Raw genomic sequence first — 25,166 nt, forward strand, 5'->3', positions numbered from 1 at the left:
TGCTTCTCTTATCAATCATCTAGTTCCTAGCTTCTGATTTATATTGATTACTATCAACTTCCCATTTCGTGTGTGTGTGTGTGTGTGTGTGTGTGTGTGTGTGTGTGTGTGTGTGTGTGTGTGTGTAAAATAAAAATAAAAGCATGTACTGTATTTCTGTTTCATTACTTCATCCAAAGATTAAGGTAGTCATTGTCTTACCAGTGCTTTCCTGTGTTTACAAATGAAGTCTTCAGGTGACTTGGCCCATTTTGGGAGAACAACATCATTCACTACTTCTTTGGAGATTTGTAGCTGACCCAAGTTAAACTCTAGGGAATATAATTAAGACAATTTGGTTTCAAAAGTTATTACAATATGTTTCAAGTATCTTGATCACTAGATCAGAGATTAAGAAGCTGAATAAGTAAATCTAATAAGTGAAATGCAAGAAGCCAAAAAGTGTAATGTCTCATGTCAACATGCAGGGAAAGTTATCTTTAACGACATAGGTTATGTTTAACAAGAGCTTTCTTACTTCTGAAGAATCCTGGAGTCTTAGACTGCTGTAAATTCAAGTTATACAAGACCACATTGGAAAATACCAGTTATGAGTCTAGATTCTGCAGGCCGGTCTAATTACAAAAAGATCTCATGTTCCGGGTTAGCATATCTCTTCCTGAAGAGGTGGGTTTAGGATCCAGAACAGTTAAAGCAAGTTAACTGTAATGAGTGCAATTTAGACTGTTTAACTTTTTAAAAAAAAAAAACCCTTTTCTTCTTTTGGATTAAACCAAACATCAATACTTTTAGCCATCCCAGAACTCTGGGTAAGAATTTTAAATTACAAAGTTAAATAGTGGCTTAACATAACTGGCATCTCACTAAATGGATAAAAGGTAGTATGACCGTAAAGTAATTTTCACATGTTCAATCTAATCAAGAACAGTTTTCCTCAATGTTCTTAAACAGGTTCTGACAATGCTCTCTAGTAGTGTGCGGGATGCATGTGCTATTCAATAAATTCTGAAAAGTCTGTTTACTATTTTGATTCTCCAAGAACTCTGGGAAGTAGAAGAACTCTGGGATAAGCTCCTTCACATCATTTGGGTTATCCATAAGGGCTTGCCATGTTGCAGGAATGGAATGGAACTGCCGATCTGCACAGTCAAACCTGCAGGTTGGAAAGCTCAAGTTACATTTTGAAAGCTCCCATTAAAAAGCCATCATTGAAGCTGAGGGAGAAGAGACAGATATTAATGTTCATTCACAATTTACCTGCCACTCTGAAGCTGGATATGCAGTGTGGTGAAAGGCTCTACTCGAATGAGATAATGCATGACACCAGCAGCATTTGAGTAGTGAGTACCATAGTGAAACTTGTCAATCGTCCCAAGAGGATCCTCAAAATTCTCATATCTAAAAGACAGAGCTCAAGATCTTTAAAATCATAACTACAGCACTCTACGTCTGATACACACAGATTAAAAATTACAGCAACATATACTGAGTGCCTCTGATTGCAGGAAGAAGAGGTGGATTTAGGACTTAAATAACTATTTTCCCATTTCAGGTCCCAAAAGACACAGCCAGCAAGTTCCCACCCAGTTAATGCATCAGATAGCAGATGTATCACTGAATGCCATGAGGCTGGCAGGAAAAGCCATAGAAACAAATTCAGTGCCCAGGAACCAGCACTGACTCCAACCATGGATATCAGGTAATTATTCACAGTAAATCCTCCGTTCCCAGGAGAAACCCTGTTTGGGAAGAAACTTGACAAGTGCTGCCTGACAACCAAGACAAGCCAAAGTGTTCGCTCCCCACTCCAGCAAAACTTAAGGATGACTACGCTCACATGTGAGTGGAAGTAGCTGTCATTCCTATCTACAACAACGTTACCAGAGAAGAGATTCAACTTATTTCAAGGATAAAATTTGGACTCAGAACACCAGGAGAAAGCCCAGACCCAAATAGGATAATCCCTCCTTCTAGTCAAATCCATCAGCATGGCTGTATCTGGGATGCCTTTATCCAGAAACATGTATAGGGGACAAGATAAATTTTCAATCATCTGGATCCAGTCAACTTCAGACAGGTGCCCCTTAGTTCCTCTGAAACCCTGTGTTTCCTCTCTTGAACCCTGAGAAACAAACCAACCTGAAAAAGATTTCTTACCTCCTAGAGCTAGAGGCAATAAAACTTGACTCTTTAATGTTGCATATGCTGCTGTTAATATAACAGTATCGCTGCCTAATAGTTCCAAGCTATATGGCTAATGTATGTCTTTGCCATCAAACAGGCTAATTTTATAACAATTAATGTCACAGTTACAAATAGTTATGGAATTCTCAGAATGAATTATTATTAGTCTTAAAACGAGAAACATAACTGGGAATTTTAATACTTACTTTTCTTGCACAGCTTTGGCATTCTTTTCATTCACCACCCCAATGGGTTTGGAGAGATCCCTAAAGACAGCAGGATTATTCAAGTCCAACTCTTCTGAAGTGTAATCTCGCAGGACCCAAGGAAACTAGAAAGCCACAGTTCAAAATTCAGATATAAAATCCATCTTTCCACAAAATAATCACATTTATCCAGTGACAATTAACAAAAAAAAATTTACCACAGGATATTGGGCAAGGTCATTGTAAGTTCGTCCCGCCATGGTGTTCAATTGAATGAGATAGTCAAAGTTTGATATTTCTCTGTTCACCCATTTCTGAAGGAGACAAAAGGCGACACTAAAATCATTAAACTGAAGAAATTCTTGTCGTTGTAGAGTGTCTTGTCAATGCTTAGCTACCAGGAGATATTTCTCATAGTGAGGGGCACTAAACACATAAGAATTTGCAAATTTCAATTTTCATAACTTAGTTTAAAATTCTTCCTGCATCTGTGGCTGTGCTCTGTTTCTTGATGAGATTATCTGACACCTGACAGAGGCAAGGGGTTATCAAATTCAGGTTAAATGCAGGGGACAGCTAACAGCCCCAGGCTGGCAATAAATTTTTTTTTTAAACTAAATGAAACTACACAAACAAAAAGGACAGAAGAAAGGGGGAAAGAGCAATAGTGGAGAAAAAGCAAAACAGAAAAAAAGCTGAAGAGGTAAAGGAGAGAGGTAAATAAATATTGGAAAAAGGGAGCATTTGATAAAGAATTCCAATAACCAAAAAAAAAAAAAAAGTCTTTTGATCTTCCTCAGTTAACTGTATATGCATCAGTGAAATATTCCAGTATCCTTGTGAAAGTGCTGCAGACTAAGTATTTTATATCCTTAAGAGGAAGGAGTGCCTTATGTAACTCTGAACCTTCCTTCTAACTAAGGATTGGTGGTGATAACTTCTTTCCCATTCCTCTTTGTCTAGGAAAGTGGCTGAGGTGCAGAGCTAGGAAGGCCAAGGTACAAAAGAGGAAACTGGAGAATTCTTAATGTTAATAAGATCATACATTTCTCTATTTCTCACAGAAAACTACAGGATCTGTTGATGCCCAAAAAACCCAAAAACCAAACCAAAACAAAAAAACACCCCAGAAAAATAAGACTGCCCTGTGAAGTTAGATAAATTGCCAAAATTTCATGATGTTTCTGAAAATTGACTCTTCGCTTACAAGCCAATAATACTGCACCTGAAGCAAGGAACCATGGCCACACCTCTACATCTTTAAGTGGGTTTTGTTGAAAGCACCCATAATAAGATAACAAAGCAAATAATTTGTACACAGAGCAAAAGAAATTTTCACCTAAGCCCCATGTACTGACACCAGAAGACAAATTTGCAAAACTGTCCTCTAATTTTTGTCGTACGTCTAACATCTGCAGACACAAATAGGCCTGCAAAGTGGTATAACTGCAATAACTGGGCGCACGCACAACTGCACATGCAAAAGTTTAGAGGTCAGATGAAATATCCTAGTTTAACTACTTTATTATTAAGCAGTTCTTTGAGAAGCACTGAAACACCCTAAATCATTTCAGCTGAATTCATCTTACCTGCATCAAGCCTGAAGCTTTAAACAGTTCCTGTGGAGATCTGGTCCCATAAATATTTGGAGAACGGAGTGACAAGATTCGACTGTACACTTTGTTTCTCACCTGTAAGAAAACATTTACACTGGAAAATTCAGCTAATAAAACCAAAAGCAACTGCTCTACGGATTAAATTCTTAATGAAGCAAAAAATTACTACATTTTTTAACTGTGCTGCCCTCTTGTTGCCAAAAAGATATTTATTTATCTTTAGATACTTATTTAGCTGCAGGAGTTAAAAATGGGTATTATTTGTGATTAATTTAAATACTACTTTTGCAAAATCATAACCCAGCAAAATTACACATTATTCCCACGTAAACATAATAGAAAACACTGCCATTTTTCATGTTTAATATTATATCAGTCTTTTTCTACACAAGGTACTCTGATGAATTATTCACTTTAAATATTCACCAGGTAACAGCTATTCATAACATTTACCAATTCATCAGTATCTAACCCAGCCCTGTTCAGTTATTCATTTTAGCCTCATCCTATTTAAATTATCCAAGAAAACATTAGCACAGCATTTGCAAACCATCCGAAGGGCAAGATATAAATAATTTCCCACTCTGCATGATAGTAGGATAGTAATTCTCCATTGCTTTGTAATTCATTTGTACAAAGTTTTTATGATTTGTTTAGTACAAAGAAGTTGAAATTACCCTGGTATAATTTCTCATGAGGCAGAAATTAAATAGTAATTGCACATGAAAAAATAAGAGTTTTGTTCTTCTTTTGACTATTCAATTTTACTGGAAACCAGACTGGGGTTTTCAACAACATAAAAAGATCCATATTCTAATTTCTCAGAGCAGCTCAATCTAGCAAGTACTTTGACCTAATATAATGCTGCAGAAGCTGCCAAAAATCACATTAGCCATAGCCAGTAAACTAGAATTTGTCACTTATGCTGACAGTCCACCAGGGGAGCTTTGACAATTCCATACCTCCTTATTGAAGTTAAGGAAGTAGTTGGTCTGATCAGTGAGGAAGATCTCCAAGGCTGACCGCCTCAGGTTGTATCGGCGCAAGTGTATCTCTCGAATTTGAGAAAGGGACCATTTGAAATCAAAACCTACTCCTGTGAACAGAACAACTTCAGTTATTGATCCAGTTTCTTTTGGTGAAACAGTGCAGTTAATTTTCTGAAGATCAGTTTCACGTATCAGAGTTAAACTATACACCTTTTTATAAAAGCTCACCAAACAGATATCGCTGATTAATGCTTACAAACTACTTTTCTTATCAATTCATACAGGTGACAAAGCTCATGTGGTTAGCATAACTGGTGAACACATGGCAGAAATCATAGGGACCTGTCAATTACTCGTATAAATTATACAAAGAAATTTTGTTCCTTAGACTATGATTAGCAGCCTTAATGCTACCCCAGGAGAGGGGGAAAAAATTTAAGACTGCACTAGTGAAATGGCTCAGTGGATAGGCTACATTTACAGACACCTTGCTCGAAAGGAACAATATGAAGTCATTAGCCTAATGAACATTACGATGCCCACGTGCTTGGCAGATAAGCGGCCGGCGGCCGGGCGGGAGGGCGGGGCGGCCGGGCGGCGGGGCGGCGGGCGGGGGGGGGGGGGGGGCGGGCGGGGGGCGGCGGGGGGGGGCGGCGGGGGGGCGAGGCGGGGCGGGGGGCGGGAAGCGGGGGCGGCGCGCGGGCGGCGGGCGGCGCGAGCGGGCGGGGGCGGCGGGCGGGGGGGCGGGCGGGGGGCGGCGGGCGCGGGGCGGCGGGCGGCAGGCGGCGGGGGCGGGAGGCGGGGCGGGGCGGCGGCCGGGGGGGGCGCGGCCGGGCCGGGCGGGCGGGGCAGGGCGGGCGCGCGGCGCGGCGGGGGGGGGGGGGGGTGGGGGTGGGGCGGGGGTGGGGGGGGGGGGGGCGGGGGGGGGGGCGGGGGGGGCGGGGGGGGGGGGGGGGGGGGGCGGGGCGTGGGGGGGCGGGGCGGCGTGAGGCGGGCTGGGGGGGGGCGGGCTGCTGGGGGGGGGGGGGGGGGGAGGGGGGGGCGGGGGGGGGGGCGGGGCGGGGGGCCGGGGGGCGCGCGGCGGGAGCGAGGCGCAGCGGCGGAGCGCAGGGCAGGGGGGAGGCGGGGAGAGGAGGGGGGCGGGGCGGGCCGCGCCGTTTAGTAGTTTACCGCGGGTAAAGGCGGCGTCTTCGCTGCTCTTGAGAGATATTATTATTAGTGAGATTAAAGAATCGACATAACATAACCGAAAAAAACCGAGACAAAGAAGAGGAGTGGTTTTTCTTCTAAAAACGTCGACGACTTACGATTGGCAAGTTAACCGAGGTCGAGATAAATGGGTTCGACTGTATATGCAACTCTGTTAATTAGCTAAGAGAGAGGTGTCTAGAGGTCAACAACACTGGTATTTGTTCTAAAAAAATAAAGTTTAGCTGGAAAGAACATGTTGCTGAACTAAAAGGAAGTAGCGCTATTGTGATGCTCACCTTCCTCTTTTTCAATGCTCCCATCATAGAAGCAGATGTGCTGGGTAGTGACCTCCAGTCTGCCAGGTATTACATCAATTAGTGTAATGAGTTCACATTCTTCAGACAGTACCAATTTTTCTTTCTGACCCTGCTCCTCCTTTTCATCCCTACAACAACAACATCACCATCCCATGTTATGTGTTTTTCTAGACTGCACAGTTCGACCAGGCACAAACTAAAAGCACAATTTAGAAAAGAATCAAATCTGAACTGTCTTAAGAGCATGTCATACAAAACATTCCACTATTTCACTTTAATTAGTAGGCTCATGAGTTCTCTGATTCAATGTTTATACCTCAACCTGTTTATTTCATAGCAGAGCTTTTTAATCTTTCTATTCCAGTCACTTATTTTGTATAATAAGATCTTACAGGATGGATCTGCTATTGTTACGGTATAAGGTATAATGCCAACTTTCATATCTCTGGATTAATAAAAAGGCAAAAACTTAAAAATAAGCCAACACACAAGCTCCAACTATAAAAGAGTTGAATCTGGGTAAGTCTCCTTGCCCCCCTAGTTCCAAGAGACAACAAACTGTGGCAATATTTTAAATAGAAGTTACTGAAAAGTTCATAATACAAGGTTGTTTAGTTTTTAAATAAATACGTGAACTTTTGTAACTTTAAAAGGTATAATATAAGGCAGTATATAATTATTCATGTAAATAAAAATATTCTGATTACTTTTACAGGCCTCTCTAACAAGGCTACTTCTTTGCACCTACAATTTTATGGTACAAAGAATTGTTTGTGCAATTTTGCATCTGCAGTTACTGGGGCAGATTATCATCTCCATTTCACTTCTTTTGAGCCACTCAGATGGCATAAAGAACACATTTCCCCAGATTTAGGGGATGTCTCTGGTAGGCACACAGCCCAGCATAGCTGGCAACTACATGGCTCTTTTCCTGCCTCTTTTGGTGCGGCAGACATGTCAGAGGCAGGTGGGGAGGGAGCAGAGGAAGGGGCAGGACTGAAGTCTGCTATGGGGGGAGGGATAGCTCAGTGGTTTGAGCATTGGCTTGCTAAACCCACGGTTGTGAGTTCAATCCTTGAGGGGGCCACTTAGGAGTCTGGGGCAAAAATCAGTACTTGGTCCTGCTAGTGAAGGCAGGGGGCTAGACTCAATGACCTTTCAAAGTCCCTTCCAGTTCTAGGAGATAGGATATCTCCATTAATTTAAATGTATGCTTCAGCTATGCTTAATTTACTGATGGCCCCATGGGAATCATTGCTACCTGGCACACGTTAGAGTAGCCATGAGGATGGTCCAACTTGAGCCCAGGACCAGGGCTAAAGAGAATCAGGGATAGGCCCACTCCCCATCTACAATTCTACCCCATTATTTTAGCAAGAAGGGTGAAGAAAGCCTGTTTCTGCTTGCTGCTGTTTTTTTTATGAGTGGCGTATCACTATCCAATCCCCATGCTTGTTAGACAATCTGCGTTTATCCAATAGTAGCTCCCTTAGGGTATGTCTGCACTACCCACCGGATCGGCAGGCAGTGATTGATCCAGTGGGGATCGGTTTATTGTGTCTAGTTTAGACACAATAAATCGATCCCCGAGTGCTTTCCCGTGGACTCCTGTACTCCAGCGCTGCAAGAGGCGCAGGCAGAGTCGACGGGGGAGCAGCAGCTGTCTACTCACCACGGTGAAGATGCCTCGGGAAGTCGATCTAAGTAGGTCAACTTCAGCTACGTTATTCATGTGGCTGAAGTTGCGTAACTTAGATCGATCCCCCTCCCTGGTGTAAACCAGGGCTTAGTGAGGAAGAGCTACCACTGCTCAAGGAGGTGCCATGCTACCACCTGGGAGTGTAGCAGCCCTCCTGCTTGTCCCTGTCCTGCAACCTGAGCTGGCTGTGAAGGGCTGCCCCTTTCTAAACTGAGATTATATTATTGTAAGCCCAATGGCAACTTTTCCACTGGCAACACTATAAATACTGGATTGAATGGCTCAGGGCTTGTCTACATGAGAACACTCAGGAAAATTAATCCAAATTAGCTAAGCTCTACACTCTACTACTCGAACTACTAGTACAGGGCATTCAGCTTGAACTCAGAGCCTTGAAAAAGCTTGACTACCTAGTTTCTACTCTACCGATCCACAGGCCGCGCGGGCGCGCGGCTCAAGCTCGAGACTCCTCTCTCCTCCCTCTCGCGCGTGGCCGAGTACCGGAGTTGAACGCCGCGCCGGGGTTCAACTATCGCGATCTAGACAGCGACGCGTTCGTTCTTCACTACTCCGAACTTCGCGCCGCCGACCCGTCCCGTAAGTGTAAACGTACCCTAAGTGTGTGAATTTAATGTGGATTAGTTAAACTACAGGCCCTTTAATTCTGAATGAGGGTCTCCACACAGAGGTTTAACACAGTTTAACAAGTCCAACTAAAAATCCACATCTTTAGTTAATATGGTGTAACTTTCCTGAGTGTCCCCATGTAGACAAGCCATTAGTCATAACAGGAAATAAAGAGAGCAGTTTTGTGCACCATCTACCCCAGTCCAGGAGATATTTCCCACTCCTTATCCCTAGTGGAAAGATGAATTTCAGAGTTCCCCAAAGTGCTGTACATACATACATGCTTGCACCAGCAGTTGTGTCCTCTTCTGGCAGTTCAAGTATATCATCCTCCATGTCACTAACTTTCACCTGCTTCACCACCTCCAGGAGCAGTGACTCACTAGATGGCTGTGTCTGCTGCATCCCTTTTGGAATAAAGATATTTTCAGCTCAAATAAAATATAGATTTGTATTTCACCACAGTACTATTGGATAGCTAAACTGTGGCAGCTGACTACAATTACTGGAGTTGAATAGTATCCACGGGCACGTCTACACAGGGACATGCAGGAAAATTAATCTAAATTAACTAAAGGTGCAGATTTGAAGCGGATTGCTTAAACCACATTAAATACCCGTATGGATGTTGTTTTTCAGAATTCAAATGGACTTAATTCAGTTTAGTTTAATTTACTTTGGAAGTGAATTAAACCAAATTAAGGCCACTTTAATTCTGAATGAAGGTGTACACACAAGAGTTTAATGTGGTTTAAATAATCTACTTCAAATCTATACCGTTAGTTAATTTGGATTAATTTTCCTGCATGTCCCCATGTAGACATGCACTGGGGAAGGGATGGTTTGCAATCTTACAAAATATGGTTCTGGGGAACATAGAATAATTTAAAATACCCCCAACTGTGAAAAATGCAACACTTAACCTCTCAGTTTATAACTCACAGTTATAACTGTGGCCAAATATTCGATCACATTTATAATTCTTCATGATACCACATAGGCTTGATTCAAGTTTAATGCGATAACTTCAACATATTTTAGTCTCAACATTTACCTTGCTTAAAGAAATATAAATATTGTAAAGGTCCCTGAAAAACTATTTGTTTGCTCATATGAAAAATAGAGTTGGGAGGGGTTCTTTTGTTTTTTTCTTTTTAAAAACACACATCATTTTTGGCAACATGAACATGCAGACATAAAGCATTCTCTAGGGATGCTGAATAAGATTTATTTTGAAGGACGATTCCGCTTTAGATCTAAGCAAGTTGACAGTATCCCATTAAAACAGATTTTTCAAGAAAACTTTATTCGAATCAACCATATATCCTTTTTTTAATCTTACAACATATATTTCCATTATAAGGAAATGTGGTTTGTTTAGAGGAGAAAATAAAAAAAGCATTTTAAAATAACTACAAAACCCTATTTAAATTTTGCAAAAGGTTGCTAAGGAATCAGGAATATAAATAGTCCATGATCTAAATTACAAGTGAGGAAATGCAACAGTGAATTTGGATCTTACCTAAATTGTCTCTCAGGTCACTGGCCTCCTGATGGGAGTGGAAATTGTAATTTTGCACTAGTTTTAACCTCATACGCGAGTAGTTTTCCACATTTGAAAGTTTCCAGTGAATGGGATTCTGTATTCTAGAAATAGCAAAAATATTTATTCTAAGATATAAAAAACAAAAACTTAGAGGGAATGAGTTGATTCTATCAGAGTCTGTATTTAAAATCATAATGTAAAAAAAAAAATCATATACCCTTAAGAGTAATAGATAACAAATGTAAGATACATTGTACAATATCTAACATTTCAGCACCTAACATACTATGCACATCCTCCACTGAAATAAAGCAGCTGTTTAACAGCTCACAGCAAGAGTACCTGACAGTTCTGGACAGGCAGTAAAGAATATCTTATCCAAATGAAATTGATGGGGAAATTCAGGTAGGCAAACACGATAATCATATTCAAATTTGTCTTAACCCAGGTTTTAGCCTTTGTGTTTGTTACAGAATACCAGCACTGTGTTAAATATCCATTATATCTCATCATTCTGAAACATATTACATAACCGTAATATTGGTCTTTAGTACATTAAGTTTCTCTCGTGTAAGTTTTAAATTTCCTTCATGCATAGCTACTTTTTACACGTTACTTTTCAGTAAAATCTAGTTGAGCTACATATTAAACTTTAGCACTGGTATTTTGCTAGTTAAATGTAGATAAACATTAAAAAGAGAACATTCAATAGTAATCTTATATATCAAGGATGATTACCAGAATACTTTAACAACCTTCTGCAATTACAACCATATGAAACAGAAAGCAAATTGATTGGACAACTTTCTATAAGACGTAAGATGATGTGAGAATAAAGTATTTCACTCTTACCTTTCAGCCCAGGGGCCCTGTTCACAAGTCAAGTAAAGTTGGGCTGCTCTCCACTGCCTCAGAGTAGCGGTGTGTTGACTATTAAGCTGTTTTAGCATGCTGTTATAACGCAGGTTCTCCTGGCGTGCCTTTCGGTTAAATGGCTCCACAAAACACTCCTGAAAGCAACATTGCAAGTAAATCTGATGCAGTTTCCTGTAAGAACCTTGTCTTCAGTAAAAACCATTTTGCCTCATGCAAAGAATAAAACCTTCACCAGTAAGTAGGAAATATTAAAGGTAACTGCAAAAATTCTGCTTACTTCAGCAGTATGTGCTGAATAGCTTCACATCCACGTTAAATGAGGACAGGAAACACAAGCATCTAGGCCAGGATCCACAAAAGGAATTTAGGCGTTACAATGCTGAGTGTCACAGTGCCCAACTTTTAAGTGCCCATAAAAATCACAGGAACAACACGGCACTGTACAAACCTGTGTTTGAATGGGGAGAGACAGGCGCCTTACAATGTGCCTCTACGCTAGCCATTGGGAGACGCTGATGAGAGGGATGTGTGCTGAGCCCCAATCCTCTCTCGAAGATGGGCACCTATGCCCAGCCTGCAGGGAGACGACCAGCTCTGCTTAGTGATCCACGAACAGGAACCAGCCGTATGGAGTCACAGGGCATTTTTTGTGAGAATGCCTGCCTTGCTCCACACAAAATGGTCAGAGTTGGAGGAGATTGTGGTGGTGCCCATCATCTAGCTTTTAGTCCACAGGTGAGAGCACTCACTTGGGATCCGGGAGATCCAGATTCAATTCCCCATTCAGGCAGAAGGGGAGAAAAATATTTGAACAGGTGTCTCCCATGTCTCAGGAGCAGGCTGAACTATGAGATATTCTGATGTGGGACTCCCTCAATCTCTCCTGTTGAAGCTGTTCCACTTTGGATAAATAATGAAACAGTGACTATTTAAGTATTAATCCACAGTGGAACAGTAATTGGGCCAAAGAGAGAGAGTGAGAATGAGAATGACTCTATAATCCAATGGTTCAGGCATCTATCTGGGAGGTAGGAGACCACGGGTCCAGTCCCAATCACTCCAATCGCTCTTTCACTATTTACTCGATACCTCAACAGGTAAACTTCATTCTACAGTGAAATTTCTACAGAAGCTGTCAAGGTGGAGCATGGTACGTGCTGTATATCACACTCAAGCATCAGCCAGTGTGATCTGCAACTCTGGGGAACCAAAGAGCTAACACCAGGGAGTGTTTACTTCTGCTACATTGTAACTACCATGGAAATCCATAAGAGCACGGAACTAGCCTTGGGAGAATCAAAGAAGGACCAGATCCAAAACAACAAACAAGGAGACATTACTACCATATTTCTGAATAAAAAAAGATCCACCGGACAAAATCAGAGTAGCTGTATTTGACTGTTCTTTGTTAATGAACCATTAAGATGATATTCACAGAGTTTAATTAGGGCTGGAAATCATTTCAAATGACCCGGGGGTCAAACAAATTTGTCAAAATCACCATTTAAAATAAGTTTGAAATATTAAAAGGTTTAATACTGGAGAACAGACAAACAGCATTGATTTAAATTAGTGGGAAAGTGGTTATCAATACTGGATCAATAAAATAATTTCGCACAATCCGCATGCAAAATGGAGGTATAATGATGATGAAGGTTAGGATCTCTCAATACACATGATCACTGGCAGTGCTTTTCCCCCAACAATCACTGGGGTCAGATCAGTTTCAAACTAATTTCCTACCCTTGCTCCTGAAAAAGTACAAACTGTTTTTAGAAAAGCTAAAGACTTTACCTGAAATTTGAGTTTGCTTTCTCCTCGTTCTCTGTCTCGCTTATGCATATTCACCATTAATGCCTCATAACAGTCCTTCCAATAAAGTGCCATATGCTCATGACCATCACTGAATGTACTGACTTCATACTGTTTCATATATGGAATAATCTGATGCACAAGAAATATTTAAAAAAAAATCAGGATGATTGCTGAACAGATTCTCTCCTCCCTAATGGAAGAAAATAGAGAAAAAGCCAAGAAGAAGCCATTACTTACATATTTATCAATATAAACTTGCCATTCATCAGAGCTGCAATACTCCCGGAAGTCCTCAAAGAAAGAGGGGCTGCCATTGGTGAGAGGCAACGAAGGTAAGTGCAGGTTCATGAAGAGAAGTTGGTAAACTTTGGATACCAGCGTTCGAACAAGGGGAATCAAGAATGCGTATGTTTCTGTCTTCTCTTTGATTGATCTACTCAGGATGCCTTCCAACTTCCCCAAGAGATAGCACGCCTCAGCTTGGCTTTCAATTACTTTGGTCTGAAGAAGAGTGTTTAGCTTGGCTGCTGCCATAGCACAAACCTGGACAGAGAAAAACCAAACCAAACCCCTGTGAGACTAGTGCATGCTACATTTCACCACAGGGTTTTGTGTGACTCCTACTGCTGTTTGTTAGGTAGTGTGAAACTTCCAGTAAGTTAGAGAAGTATAGGATTTCAATACACTTAGCCATTATTAATTTATTTGCATTATGGTACTGCCCAAATGCCTCTGGCTGGATCAGAGTCCCATTGTGATAAGTACTGTACACAAAGACACACCCAGTAGAGATGGCTCTGGCTTCAAAGAGCTTACAATCTAATGTATTAGAAATGCAACTGCTTTCAGGAGCTGAGGGTGGAGAGGAATGTGTAACAAGTCTGCATGTGGTGGCAGCAGCTGAAGCCTCTCATTTATAACAAGTTTGAGGATTGTGACGACATCAGCAAGCTCACTGAAGCGAACTGCATCCCTACAGTCACTGAAAGTTCTAGTGTTACATAATCAGCATGAATGTTACATACAGTATTAGACACATTAATATATAACAAACCTGTAAGTTATCTTGTCCAATGAATCCAAGGAGCAACTGGACCTGCACTTGGGAGAGCTTGATCCATTCTGGGCCAGCAGAGTACCAGAGTGACAGACTGTCAATGAGTGTCACCAGCTCTTCTAAAAGCTGTTGCAAAAGTGAAAGATTTGTGTGAAGAAAAAAGAAACAAAATACGAAATGCTGAGACACTAGTATAACTACAAGTAAAGTCACCCAATAATCATTTTGAAGGCCTGATGAGGACTATAAGGGTATGTTTACATTGCCCATGGCAGCAAGCCCCCCAGCCCAGGTCAACAGACTTGGGCTTGTGCTGCCTTGCTAAAAATACCTGTATTGAGGATGTGGCTCAGGCTGGAACTCAGACTTAGAAGCCTAGAGAGGAGGGTGCGCCTCAGAGCCCAAGCTCCAGCCCAAGCTACAATGTCTATACAATTATTTTTAGTGCAGTAATGCAAGCCCAAGTCTGTCAACCCCGGCAGGGAGGCTCACTGCCACCGGCTGTTTAGGCATACCCTACCACAACAAACAAAGCAGGCTGTCCCCCATACTTCAACTTAACCAAAATTAATTAATTAAATATACTCTGTGACAGAGGTTCAACAAATAATTGTGACAGAATTCAGGACTGCAACAGCTACCGGTGCAGTTTGACAAAATATCTATCCCCTGAACAAAAATAGTTATGTGTGTATGTAAAAATAAAATTAATACTCTATTTCTCTAAGTCATTCCCAGTAAGTGTCAATTCTACAAATACAGTGGCTGAGAATATGATTGTTTTGATTAAAAAAGGCTCTACTCTTAAGAGCATACACACCATAAAAGGTAATACATTTTAACTCAGGGTGCATTTATGTTACATTCCTTTCCATTTAAATGAAAAATTAATTTATTGTTTCACTACCCACAGTGGTGTGCATGATGCTTTTGAGAGAATTAAGCAAACAGGATCCCTGCCCTGTTTGTAATCTTCAAGTTTGATCCTGTGAGGTGCTCAGAACCTTGGGCCACTTCCATTCTTTCTATTTTTATTCCCAAGCTTATATGTTGATGTCATTAATCATATACTAGGAGTAAAATTAATCTTTTTATAATCTAAGAAACATAGTGCATTTCGCCTTCAGCAGCAGCAGCATCCTCGTCACTGGATAAAGGAGGAGCTGGGTGGGGGAGTAAGTTGGCACAGTACTGAGCGAGCTAGAGTAAGGTCGGTACCAAGGAGTGGGGATTACAATCCTAAGAATACCAGAAGATCTTTGGGGTGGAAAAGCTGCTGTGGTACTGAGAGCATCAGTACCGAGGAGGGCGTTGTCGGCAGTACCAATGTCTTTACCACGGTTGTTGGTGCCAAGGGTTGTGCACTATGAGTAAGGCTACGATTTAGTCACGGGTATTTTTAGTAAAAGTCATGGACAGGTCACGAGCAATACACAAAAATTCACAGCCCGCGACCTGTCCGTGACTTTTACTAAAAATACCTGTGACTAAATCTTAAGGGGGTCACTGCTGGAGGCACTGGGACTGCTGCTGGGGGAGGGATGTCTGGAGGGGCCACTGCTAGGGGAGAAGCCAGGGGGCTGCTGCTGGGGGGGTATTCTGGGAGGCGCTGCTGGGGGCTGTCACTCGAGGGTGGGCAGGGCCAGCTGTGGCACCAGCTGCTGGGGGCCACCAGCAGCGACTGCACCGGCTGCCCGGGCACCACTATCAGGGGCTGTCCGGGGAAGTAGCTACTCTGGCCACTCCAGCCACCGGGGACCATGTCTGGCAGCAGCCGCATCGGCCACCCGGGGAAGCAGCTACTCCGGCCGCCCAGGGACCACTGCTCAGGTGGTCCCTAGGATCGGCCACACTGCCCAGGGCTGGCTGCCCAGGGCTGCCCGAGCAGTGGCCAATGCCGCAGCGGCCGGTGTAACTGATTGCGGGTCCGCCAGAGCGGCTGGGGTGACTGTCCTCGGGGCCACCTGACCAGCTAGTCCTGGAGCCAACTGCTTGGGCAACGCTGGGCCCAGCCACACTGGGCCCTGAAGAAGTCACGGAAAGTCACGGAATCTGTGACTTCCGCGACAGACTTGCAGCCTTAATCATTATTCATAGATTATACAAATGTTAGGGTAAATTGTAAGTCTGTGTAACTTGCACATGGAGCAGACAGAAAGCAGCCCTGTAGCAGGAAACACAACCAACAAGAGGATGGGAGCCTTCTTTATTTTATACCTCCTTATGCTTTCCTGTTGGTTGCTTTTCCACTACTACCTCACCCTTCTGTCCCCCTTGGCATGTAAATTACACCAGCTTGACCTAGGGTGACCAGACGTCCCAATAAAATCAGGACCGTCCCGATATTTAGGTGTTTGTCCTGCGATCTTTGGTCGGGACGCAATTTGTCCCAATATTTCACTCCGTCAGCAGCACTCGCCTTATTTTTTTTGCTCCACCGGCGCGCCCCCCCCTCCACCCCATGTGTCTCAATATTTTCCCCGTCTCATCTGGTCACCCTAGCCTGACCTTCCATCTGAATTTGGAACTTTCACACCCACCCACACACTTCCACCACCCATTTAAGTCACTTTTGCATCTGACCCAAAATCTGTTCAAAAACATGCTGGAAGTAAAATCAGGGTTAAAAATCCAAAGTGCCCTTCCTCAGTTTGTGACAAAGAGCAGAGAATGAATGAATGCAATGATTTTGGCTGCCACTTTAAATAACACATACAATATGAAGCATACCATTTGACCACTGGACCAACACCTACTTAGAAAATGGTTAGCACTGTTTCATTTGTTCTAGCATTCATGTAGCTTTTCTGTAGTCTGTAAAGATAAGGCTCTTTAATCAGGAGTGCCATTAAGGACTCATGTACTTGCAATATTAACTGTATTCCCTATGGCATGTGCTTATAAAATTCCAGTATTTAAAGGGGCAGTCAAATCTAATCCACACTCTGCTTAGTCTCTAGTTAAAACAAATGTCACACGATTAGGGGCCTACCAAATTCACAGCCATGAAAAACATGTCACAGACCATGAAATCTGGTCTCCTGCTGTGAAATCTGGTCTTTCATGTGCTTTTACCATATACTATACAGATTTAATGGGGGAGACCAGTGTTTCTAAAATTGGGGGTCCTGACCCAAAAGGGATTTGCAGGGGGTCACAAGATTATTTTAGGGGGTGTCATAGTATTGCCACCCTTACTTTTGCATTGCTTCAGAGCTAGGTGGCCGGAGAGCAGAGGCTGTTGGCCAGGTGCCCAACTCTGAAAGCAGCACCCCGCCAACAGTAGCACAAAAGTAAGGGTAGCAATACCATACTATGCCACCCTTATTTCTGCATTGCTTCCTTCAGAGATGGGCAGCCAGAGAGTGGCGGCTGCTAACTGAGGGCTCAGCTCTGAAGGCAGCAGTGCAGAAGTAAGGGTGGCAATACCATACCATGCCATGCTTAACTTCTGCTGGACTCCTGGCCAGCAGCCGCCGCTCACCGGCCACACAGCTCTGAAGGCAGTGCTGCTGCCAGCAACAGGGCATAAATAAGGGTAGCAGTACCCCCTGTAAGCCCCCTACAATACCCTTGCTACCCCACCACCCAAACTCCTTTTTGGGTCAGGACCACTACTAATACAACACTGAAATTTCAGATTTAAATATATGAAATCATTAAATTTATTATTTTTAAAATCCTATGATTGTGAAATTTACCAAAATGGACTGTGAATTTGGTAGGGTCCAACATATGATTGAAGAAAAGGGTGACATTACTCAAACTGACAACTCTTTCATAAATGTTTTAGCCCCATATCATTTACAAGAGTTTCCATTAGGCAGCTACTATACCTTTTCTGTCCATAAGTTTGAATTAACTAGCCCTTCTGCCTGTAGAAAGTCCTGTACAATGAGCAGGAGCCGGAAGGCATTTTCAGCATGTGTCGGAAGAGCTTTTGTGTCTCTGTTATCAGTGACCGTCCATTCCAGCATCTTCTCTAGCAAGCTGAATGGAAAACAAAATCCCAAAGTAATTATCACATGTTCTAAGAGTAAGTGGCTTTTAAAAAAATTCCATAAAGTATTTAACTGAGCCTAAGTGTACGTAGTAATATTACGGTCTTCTACTCTGTAAACCAGTGAGATTAAGGAGATTGTGATCTTCATAAAAATCAGGGGCATACAATTTTAAGTTCTGTCAAATAAATTCAATTTATAAATAGGTACAGATGTGTAGATATACGTCTGATCATACTTGTATGAGAATGAAGGGGATCAAAGTAAATCAATTCAATGTCTTTCACCAGGATTTAATGTAACTCTGATTCCATCTTTTTTTCCCCTTCCCCTCCAAAAGAAAAGACAAAATCTATACTCACTTGAGTTTTATTTCATCAGAAGGTTGCAGTAACTCATTAGATATCCCCAGTTTGGTCAGTGCAGAAAACACCTGTCCCCTCTCAATCCAGACAGCATCATCAAACCTTTCTAAACCTTTCCACATCACACAGAGCAGGACATCTGTGAGCAACTGTATGAGCTCCTCTTCAGATCCCTATGAAACAGTCAAGGAATTCACACGCTTTATAGTTCGGAATGCCTCGAAGAGGCTTGTTATTCGTTACAGTACACAATGCTTGGAAAGTTTCATCATCTTTAACATTGTAGCCTAAAGAGTCTGCCCACTAACTAAATGAAAACATTAACCTAAAATTATGCTGCAATGATGTTTAGTCCAGATTATTAAATTAATATTTGCTTTACTTTCTATGCAAGAATTTAGATTTGAGTCTTAGTACCACTGATTTGGCCACAACAGAACTTTTTCCTTGATGAGGATGATACAGGTCATTCCAATATAGCTTTGATTTAAAGAATAATGTTACAATTTCAGCCAGCAATCTTAAAAAAATCCAACAACCTTGAAAGCTGGATGTTTATTCTGCAACAAACAGCACTGATATCCACAGCCAATGAGCTGCTTTATCCGCTCTTCTGTTAGAGGGAGAAGAGCATAACTATCTAATTGGGGAGGGTATTTTAAAAGAATTAAAAGTACTGTGAATTATACATGTTTAGACAGGATGGGGAGGATTACTTACTCCTTGGTTTTCAAATAATGAAAGATCAACGCTGAATCCCATATCACTGACGACGCTTGATTCTTTGTCAGGCTGACCAGAGAATGGCTTCGAATTTTCAATGGGTGACGGTGTGCTGGGTAGGCTATCTGTCATCTGATTCCCACTATCAGCCAGCTCATAAGAGTCCATGCTAGACAGATCTAAACGCAAATGTGAAGGATTACTGTGCCATAACTCTTCTTGATCCTCTGACCTGAAAGTCATCTCTTCCACAGAAGTACCTTCCAGCAATGTACCAGAAAAACAGCTGGTGACATCTAAAGATCTGCTATCTTCCACGCTCCACTGATCATATGAACCATTAATTGAGGCAAAGCTACCAGCTTTCCCCCCCTCTGCCTGATCAGGATAGCATTTCCCAAGCTCTTCAGAAGGAATTTTTTTTTCATCTTCCTTTGTAGAGTCAGTCCTGCTCTCTTTAAGTCCATTCCTGATGTCAGAATTTTCTTTTAGGAATAGTCTAACCAATGTCTCCTGCCAGGCTAGCTGTTGAGAAATCTGCTGCGCTGCATCCAGCTGGGAATGTAAAAGCTGTAAAACCTGTAGAGAGCACAAGAGGTCAGGCTAAATATCCAAGCATGTACACGTTAATCTTTGCTACAGAACTGCAATCATTCTAGCCTTTAATCACACATTTCGTACTCCATAACATTTTATGCCTTCTGTGAAAAAAATGCTTGTAATATAAATTAGTCAACAGACATACAGCACATATGAGCTATAGATAATTCTTCACAGAAGAAAGTGAAATACATATTTAACTTTCTCGTGTTTGTACGGATCTTCAGTATTTTGCATGAATTAAGATCATCACATAGTAATCATTTACAACAGAAAACAAAGTTAGACATCAGACAGCCATACAATCATTTTGAAAATTGCACGTATTTCTTTTATTCTACTAAACCTACATCTTATTTTAATGAAGAAAATAATGATTGGTGTGGTAAGAAATAGAATGTAGATGGTTAAAAGCTAACAATGTATGATTTAAAAAAATACAAAAAAACCCTATTAATTTATTATTAAATGCAAAAACAAAGTTTCCTTGATATTGAAATAAAGTACAAAGCTAACTATAGCACATTGGTAATGTTTGCATCTCTTAGGCACTGTTTTGCAACTATTTCCACAAAAAGCAGTCATATACCCATATTCAGAACACTGGTTTACAAAATCAACACAACAAACTACAAAATATATCAGATTAGAAACAGCTGAGCTAGAATAAAAAGGACAAATAATGGTGCTCTCTCTCTCTACACACACACACACACACACACACACAGAGTAGAGTTGCATCATATGCGCATTAACTTACGCAAATTCAACTATACGCATGCAATGAGTGTATGCCTCGGAGTGAGTATGAGATGGGAGACGTGAATCTGCTGTTCCTTCAGTTGGTCTCATTCCTGCATGCTTCTCATAGTGTGAGCATCACCGCGCTAAGTGTGATTCTAGTGTTTAAAGATACGTATTTTTCGTACAACATGGTCCCTAAACACAAGCTAACTATTTCATCTGGTGCTCAACCAAAGAAACAGCGATCTGTTCCAACACTGGAGGAAAAACTGGCTGTGCTGGACTTATTGAGAGATGGTACGGCGGTCTCTAACGTGGCATGTAAATATGGCCACAACGAATCTAGCATCCTTGCCATCAAGATTCGAGAGAGAGGGAGAAATTCGTCAAGCCGTGGCATCAAGTGCTCCAATAACTGCTAAGGTGACAAGCTAGGCCCGTGATAAGACTTTAGGGAAGAGTGAAAAGGCATTAAACTTATGGCTGGAAGACATGAACCGTAAACGTGTGCCTATCAATGGCAACACGTTACGAGAAAAGGCTCTTAGCCTCTACGCACTCTTCAAACCTCCCGCCGAAGAGGGACAGCCTTCTGATGAGAAGGAATTGGCTTAACAGTTTTAGGAAGCGCTTCAACCTCAAAAATGTGCAGACTATTGGTGAAGCTGCATCTGCCGATGAAGAGGCAGCAAAAGCCTACCCCGAACAATTAAAGAAAATCATAGAAGAACAGTATCGGAGGGGTAGCTGTGTTAGTCTGGATCTGTAAAAAGCGACAAAGAGTCCTGTGGCACCTTATAGACTAACAGAAGTATTGGCACATAAGCTTTCATGGGTAAATACCCACTTTGTCAGATGCATGGCGTGAGTCTGACGAAGTGGGTATTCACCCATGAAAGCTTATGCGCCAATACTTCTGTTAGTCTATAAGGTGCCACAGGACTCTGTCACCTTTTATAGAAGAAAAGGGCTATCTTCTAGAACAAGTTTTTAATGCTGATGAGACTGATGGAAAAAAATGCCCAACTGCACTTACATTTCAAAATCAGAAAGACAAGCCCCTGGCTTCACAGCAGCTAAAGACGGTGTGACTGTGTTGTTTTGTTGCAATGCGGCTGGGCATTTAATAAAGCCGGGCTTGATCTACAGGGCTTCAAATCCCCGTGCCCTAAAAGGCAAGAACAAAAATCTCCTGCCTGTGTTATGGCAATCAAATAAAAAGGCTTGGGTGATGGCGGTATTATTTCTGGATTGGTTCCACAAGTATTTCATTCCGGAGGTCAAGTGGTACCTCGAAGAGAAAGGACTTGACTTTAAAGTGTTGCTGATGGTAGACAATGCTCCTGGCCACCCTAAGGCACTCCAGTTTGCACATAACGACTTGAAGTCGTTTTTCTCCCCCCCACAATACCGCTGCCATCCTCCAACCTCTCGACCAAGGTGTGATTAGCTGTTTCAAGGCCACGTACACAGAGTCCTGATCCCAATCTTAATGTGATGGAGTGCTGGAAGTCCTTCAACATTGCCAATTGCATCACTTATATTAAACAGGCAATGGATGCAATCAAGCCTGAAACAGTCAATGCATGTTGGCGAAACCTATGAGAAAAAAAAGCGTGAATGATTTTAAGGGTTTCCTGACCACTGACAAAGAAGTGAAACACATTGTTCAGGTAGCCAGGCAAGTGGGTGGTGACGGCTTCATTGACATCCTTGAGGAAGAAATTGAAGAATTAATTGAGAGCCATAGAGAAACACTGACTAATGAAGAATTACAGGAACTGATAAAATCTTCTACAGAAAATGAAGATGATGACGATGAACAGGAAGAGCCAGCAAGTTGGAATCTTCATAAATTTGCTGAAGTGTTCCAAGAAGCAAAACACTTGAATGATTTAATTTTTGAATACGATCCCTCTATGGAACGAAGCCTCAAAATCACACGTAGTATAACGGACAAATTTGAGACAGTATCAAGAAATGTTTGAGCAGCTCAAGAGACAATAGTGACAGTTGCCGATCACCATGTTTTTCAAGAAAACACAACCAACAGCAGATGAGCCTGGCCCATCATCTCCTGGATTGACATCAAGCCCTGACGACCGCCCAATAGTGTCATCGTCGTCATAGACTAGCAAGAATATCCAGGATGAATGGTGAGTGTTTAGGTTTACTGTTTTCCCTTTTTATTCTTTCATTCTTCCGTCTCACTCTCTCTTTTATGTAATTAAAAATACAGTACCGTAAAATTATATTTTGCATATGTACTCTTTATTATATACTATACATTACTGTATACATATTACTGTACAGGGTTGTATACTGTACACAAAACCATGTATACTGTACTTTATGGGTGATTTAAGGGATTTTCAAGGGTAATTTTGACTATATGCGATTTTCACCTTATGCGCTGACTTTAGTACCTAACCCTCGCGTACGATGCGACTCCACTGTACGTACGTACATACGTACGTACGTACGCACACACAGAGTTGAGCATTCACGCACCAACACTACAATCAGAATCTACAGCTCACTGGAGAAACTGTGATGCAACTTATGACAAACAATATATTATTGCTCAGCCTTTCCCTACACAGTAAAATATTTCAACAATCTGCACCACCACCAACAGCTTAGGATCACACTAAACTCGGTTTCTGCCTTGCACCTTTCCTCTGCTCACAACCTACCTTTTTAGGAATGAATTAAAATAAACCCAAAAAAAACACAGAAAATGTTCTATTAAAATAACTGAGTAAATTCTGAAAGTAACCTCTGTTCATGACCTTTTGAACATCCTTTGAGAGAAGTTGGTCATTAAAACAGTTCCGTGTTTCCTTTCTGTAGAAAATACACGACATTTGACAATCATAGAACGTAGAACAGTTTAAAAATTACTGATAATACAGTAATGTGGAGTACAAACAGCAGGTCAGGTTCATCAGAGATTCACATTATTAGCATGAGTCATAATTTAAAATTAACATAATGTCATATACCCCTAATATATGCACGGCAGCTACCCACGTCACTACCAACAGGAAAAATGGCCTCCTGTTTTTAAGAATACTAACCTTTTTGCAGATGGCCACTCTAACATTTATATCTGCTCTATGAGAGAGGTGCACCACAGCTACGAGGTCTCTGTAATTCACAACAGGATCTGCAGGGTGGGAATACAAACAAACAGGCATCGTGCAAGCAGGAAAAAAAAATGAACAAAAACCTTTAAGGCCATCTTTATACATCAAGGATTAGTAAATGGGACAAATGTAAGTTTGTTTTGCAGCTCACTTTAAGAAATTATGTTTAAACACTAAGCAAATTGAAACCATCAGCATAAATGTGTTAACCTGGAGCACATTTAGAATAGAATAACTTTACTAAGTAGCTTGGTTTTCATCATCACTATACAGACTAGGGGGTGGAGGTTTAAAATAAATAAGGGAATAATTCATAATCACACGTTTGTCTTAAAAAAAATCCAGCAGGGATTTAATACTAGTAGGCAATCTGTCAACGTGTCTTGGATTACCTGCATACAGAATTTGGTTAAGAAGATTTTTAATAAGAGAAATGGTAACTGGGGATTCATTCAGAAGGAGCCCTAGCCCAGAGTATCCCACGTCTCTGAGTCTCATACGTTGTTTACTCCGTTCATAGACTTTAGTACATTTCAGCATCTGCTCTACAATCTGTGAAGAAAGATCACATAAATCACATACATACAGAAAATTACACATGCCTTCTATATACAAATACCAAGCAATCTTATTAATAGAGTCTGAATTATAATTTGTCTGTGCATAATTTTTTTAATAAATATGCCCCAAAAACATAAATACTAATACAAAAATAAATGCAGGTGCTCTCTGATCTTCAAAGATACCAAATCTTCAAATATTCTACTTCACTGGAAGACAACATTATGGAAAGTACAGTAAGTAGCAACTGTGAGGAATTTATAATTTCTAGTCAGTGTACTACTACTACTAAAGAATAACTATAAGCAGGTTCACTAAATTAATATATTCTACATAAATTTGTATCCATTTTAAAACAGGGTTTAACTGCCAAAGAGATTTCAGATGAAAGAGAGCATACATTTGCAAAAGTTACCATTAAAGAACTTATACTAAATATATTACCTTGAATACAAGTTCCCTTAGCCTGTCAGAATATCTCTGATTCAGTAACAGAGCATAGAGAATATCAGCATTTCCTGGTTCAAAAAGCAACAAGAAAAGCTGGTCCCGGGTTGGGCTTGTATGAAGTAGGCTGAAGAGTACATCAAGAATCCCACAGAGCTACAAAATAAAAACACACACCTAAATAAACCCCATAATCCATGCAACCTTGACTATAATGCCCAACTCAAGGGGAAACATCCTATTTTCCCTCTAAATACAGCATCTTACATCACATTTTCAGAACAGTCTCAATGCCCCTTTCAACCATATTATATTTACAATCAGCTTTAGTGGCTGTAAAGGTGTTCCTAAATATATATACACACATGCACAGAGGGCACTTGCATAAAACTGTAAACAAAAGAGGCTTAAATTGAGCAAAAGGATTTGTCATTACTTGTATTACCGGAGAGC

The 25,166-nt window shown here is 41.4% G+C and overlaps 1 protein-coding gene across 4 annotated transcripts in view; it reads right to left on the minus strand.

Moving 5' to 3' along the window:
* Positions 1-25,166, minus strand: part of NBEAL1 (neurobeachin like 1) — a 150,224-nt gene that overhangs the window by 30,431 nt on the left and 94,627 nt on the right. For all 4 annotated transcript variants that reach the window (XM_039494373.1, XM_039494374.1, XM_039494371.1 and 1 more), the window contains 20 exons: positions 24,711-24,869; positions 24,098-24,257; positions 23,637-23,725; positions 19,210-19,791; positions 18,487-18,662; positions 17,960-18,113; positions 14,121-14,249; positions 13,304-13,609; positions 13,046-13,195; positions 11,228-11,385; positions 10,352-10,476; positions 9,110-9,236; positions 6,483-6,631; positions 4,969-5,102; positions 3,980-4,081; positions 2,609-2,704; positions 2,391-2,515; positions 1,258-1,398; positions 1,023-1,153; positions 202-311 (listed from right to left, as the gene is read on the minus strand). In XM_039494373.1, coding sequence (XP_039350307.1) covers positions 202-311; positions 1,023-1,153; positions 1,258-1,398; positions 2,391-2,515; positions 2,609-2,704; positions 3,980-4,081; positions 4,969-5,102; positions 6,483-6,631; positions 9,110-9,236; positions 10,352-10,476; positions 11,228-11,385; positions 13,046-13,195; positions 13,304-13,609; positions 14,121-14,249; positions 17,960-18,113; positions 18,487-18,662; positions 19,210-19,791; positions 23,637-23,725; positions 24,098-24,257; positions 24,711-24,869 — 3,303 coding nt within the window. The remainder of the gene's footprint in view (positions 1-201; positions 312-1,022; positions 1,154-1,257; positions 1,399-2,390; positions 2,516-2,608; positions 2,705-3,979; positions 4,082-4,968; positions 5,103-6,482; positions 6,632-9,109; positions 9,237-10,351; positions 10,477-11,227; positions 11,386-13,045; positions 13,196-13,303; positions 13,610-14,120; positions 14,250-17,959; positions 18,114-18,486; positions 18,663-19,209; positions 19,792-23,636; positions 23,726-24,097; positions 24,258-24,710; positions 24,870-25,166) is intronic.

Source organism: Mauremys reevesii, linkage group 11, assembly GCF_016161935.1.
Source record: "Mauremys reevesii isolate NIE-2019 linkage group 11, ASM1616193v1, whole genome shotgun sequence".
Classification (NCBI taxonomy): domain Eukaryota; kingdom Metazoa; phylum Chordata; order Testudines; family Geoemydidae; genus Mauremys; species Mauremys reevesii.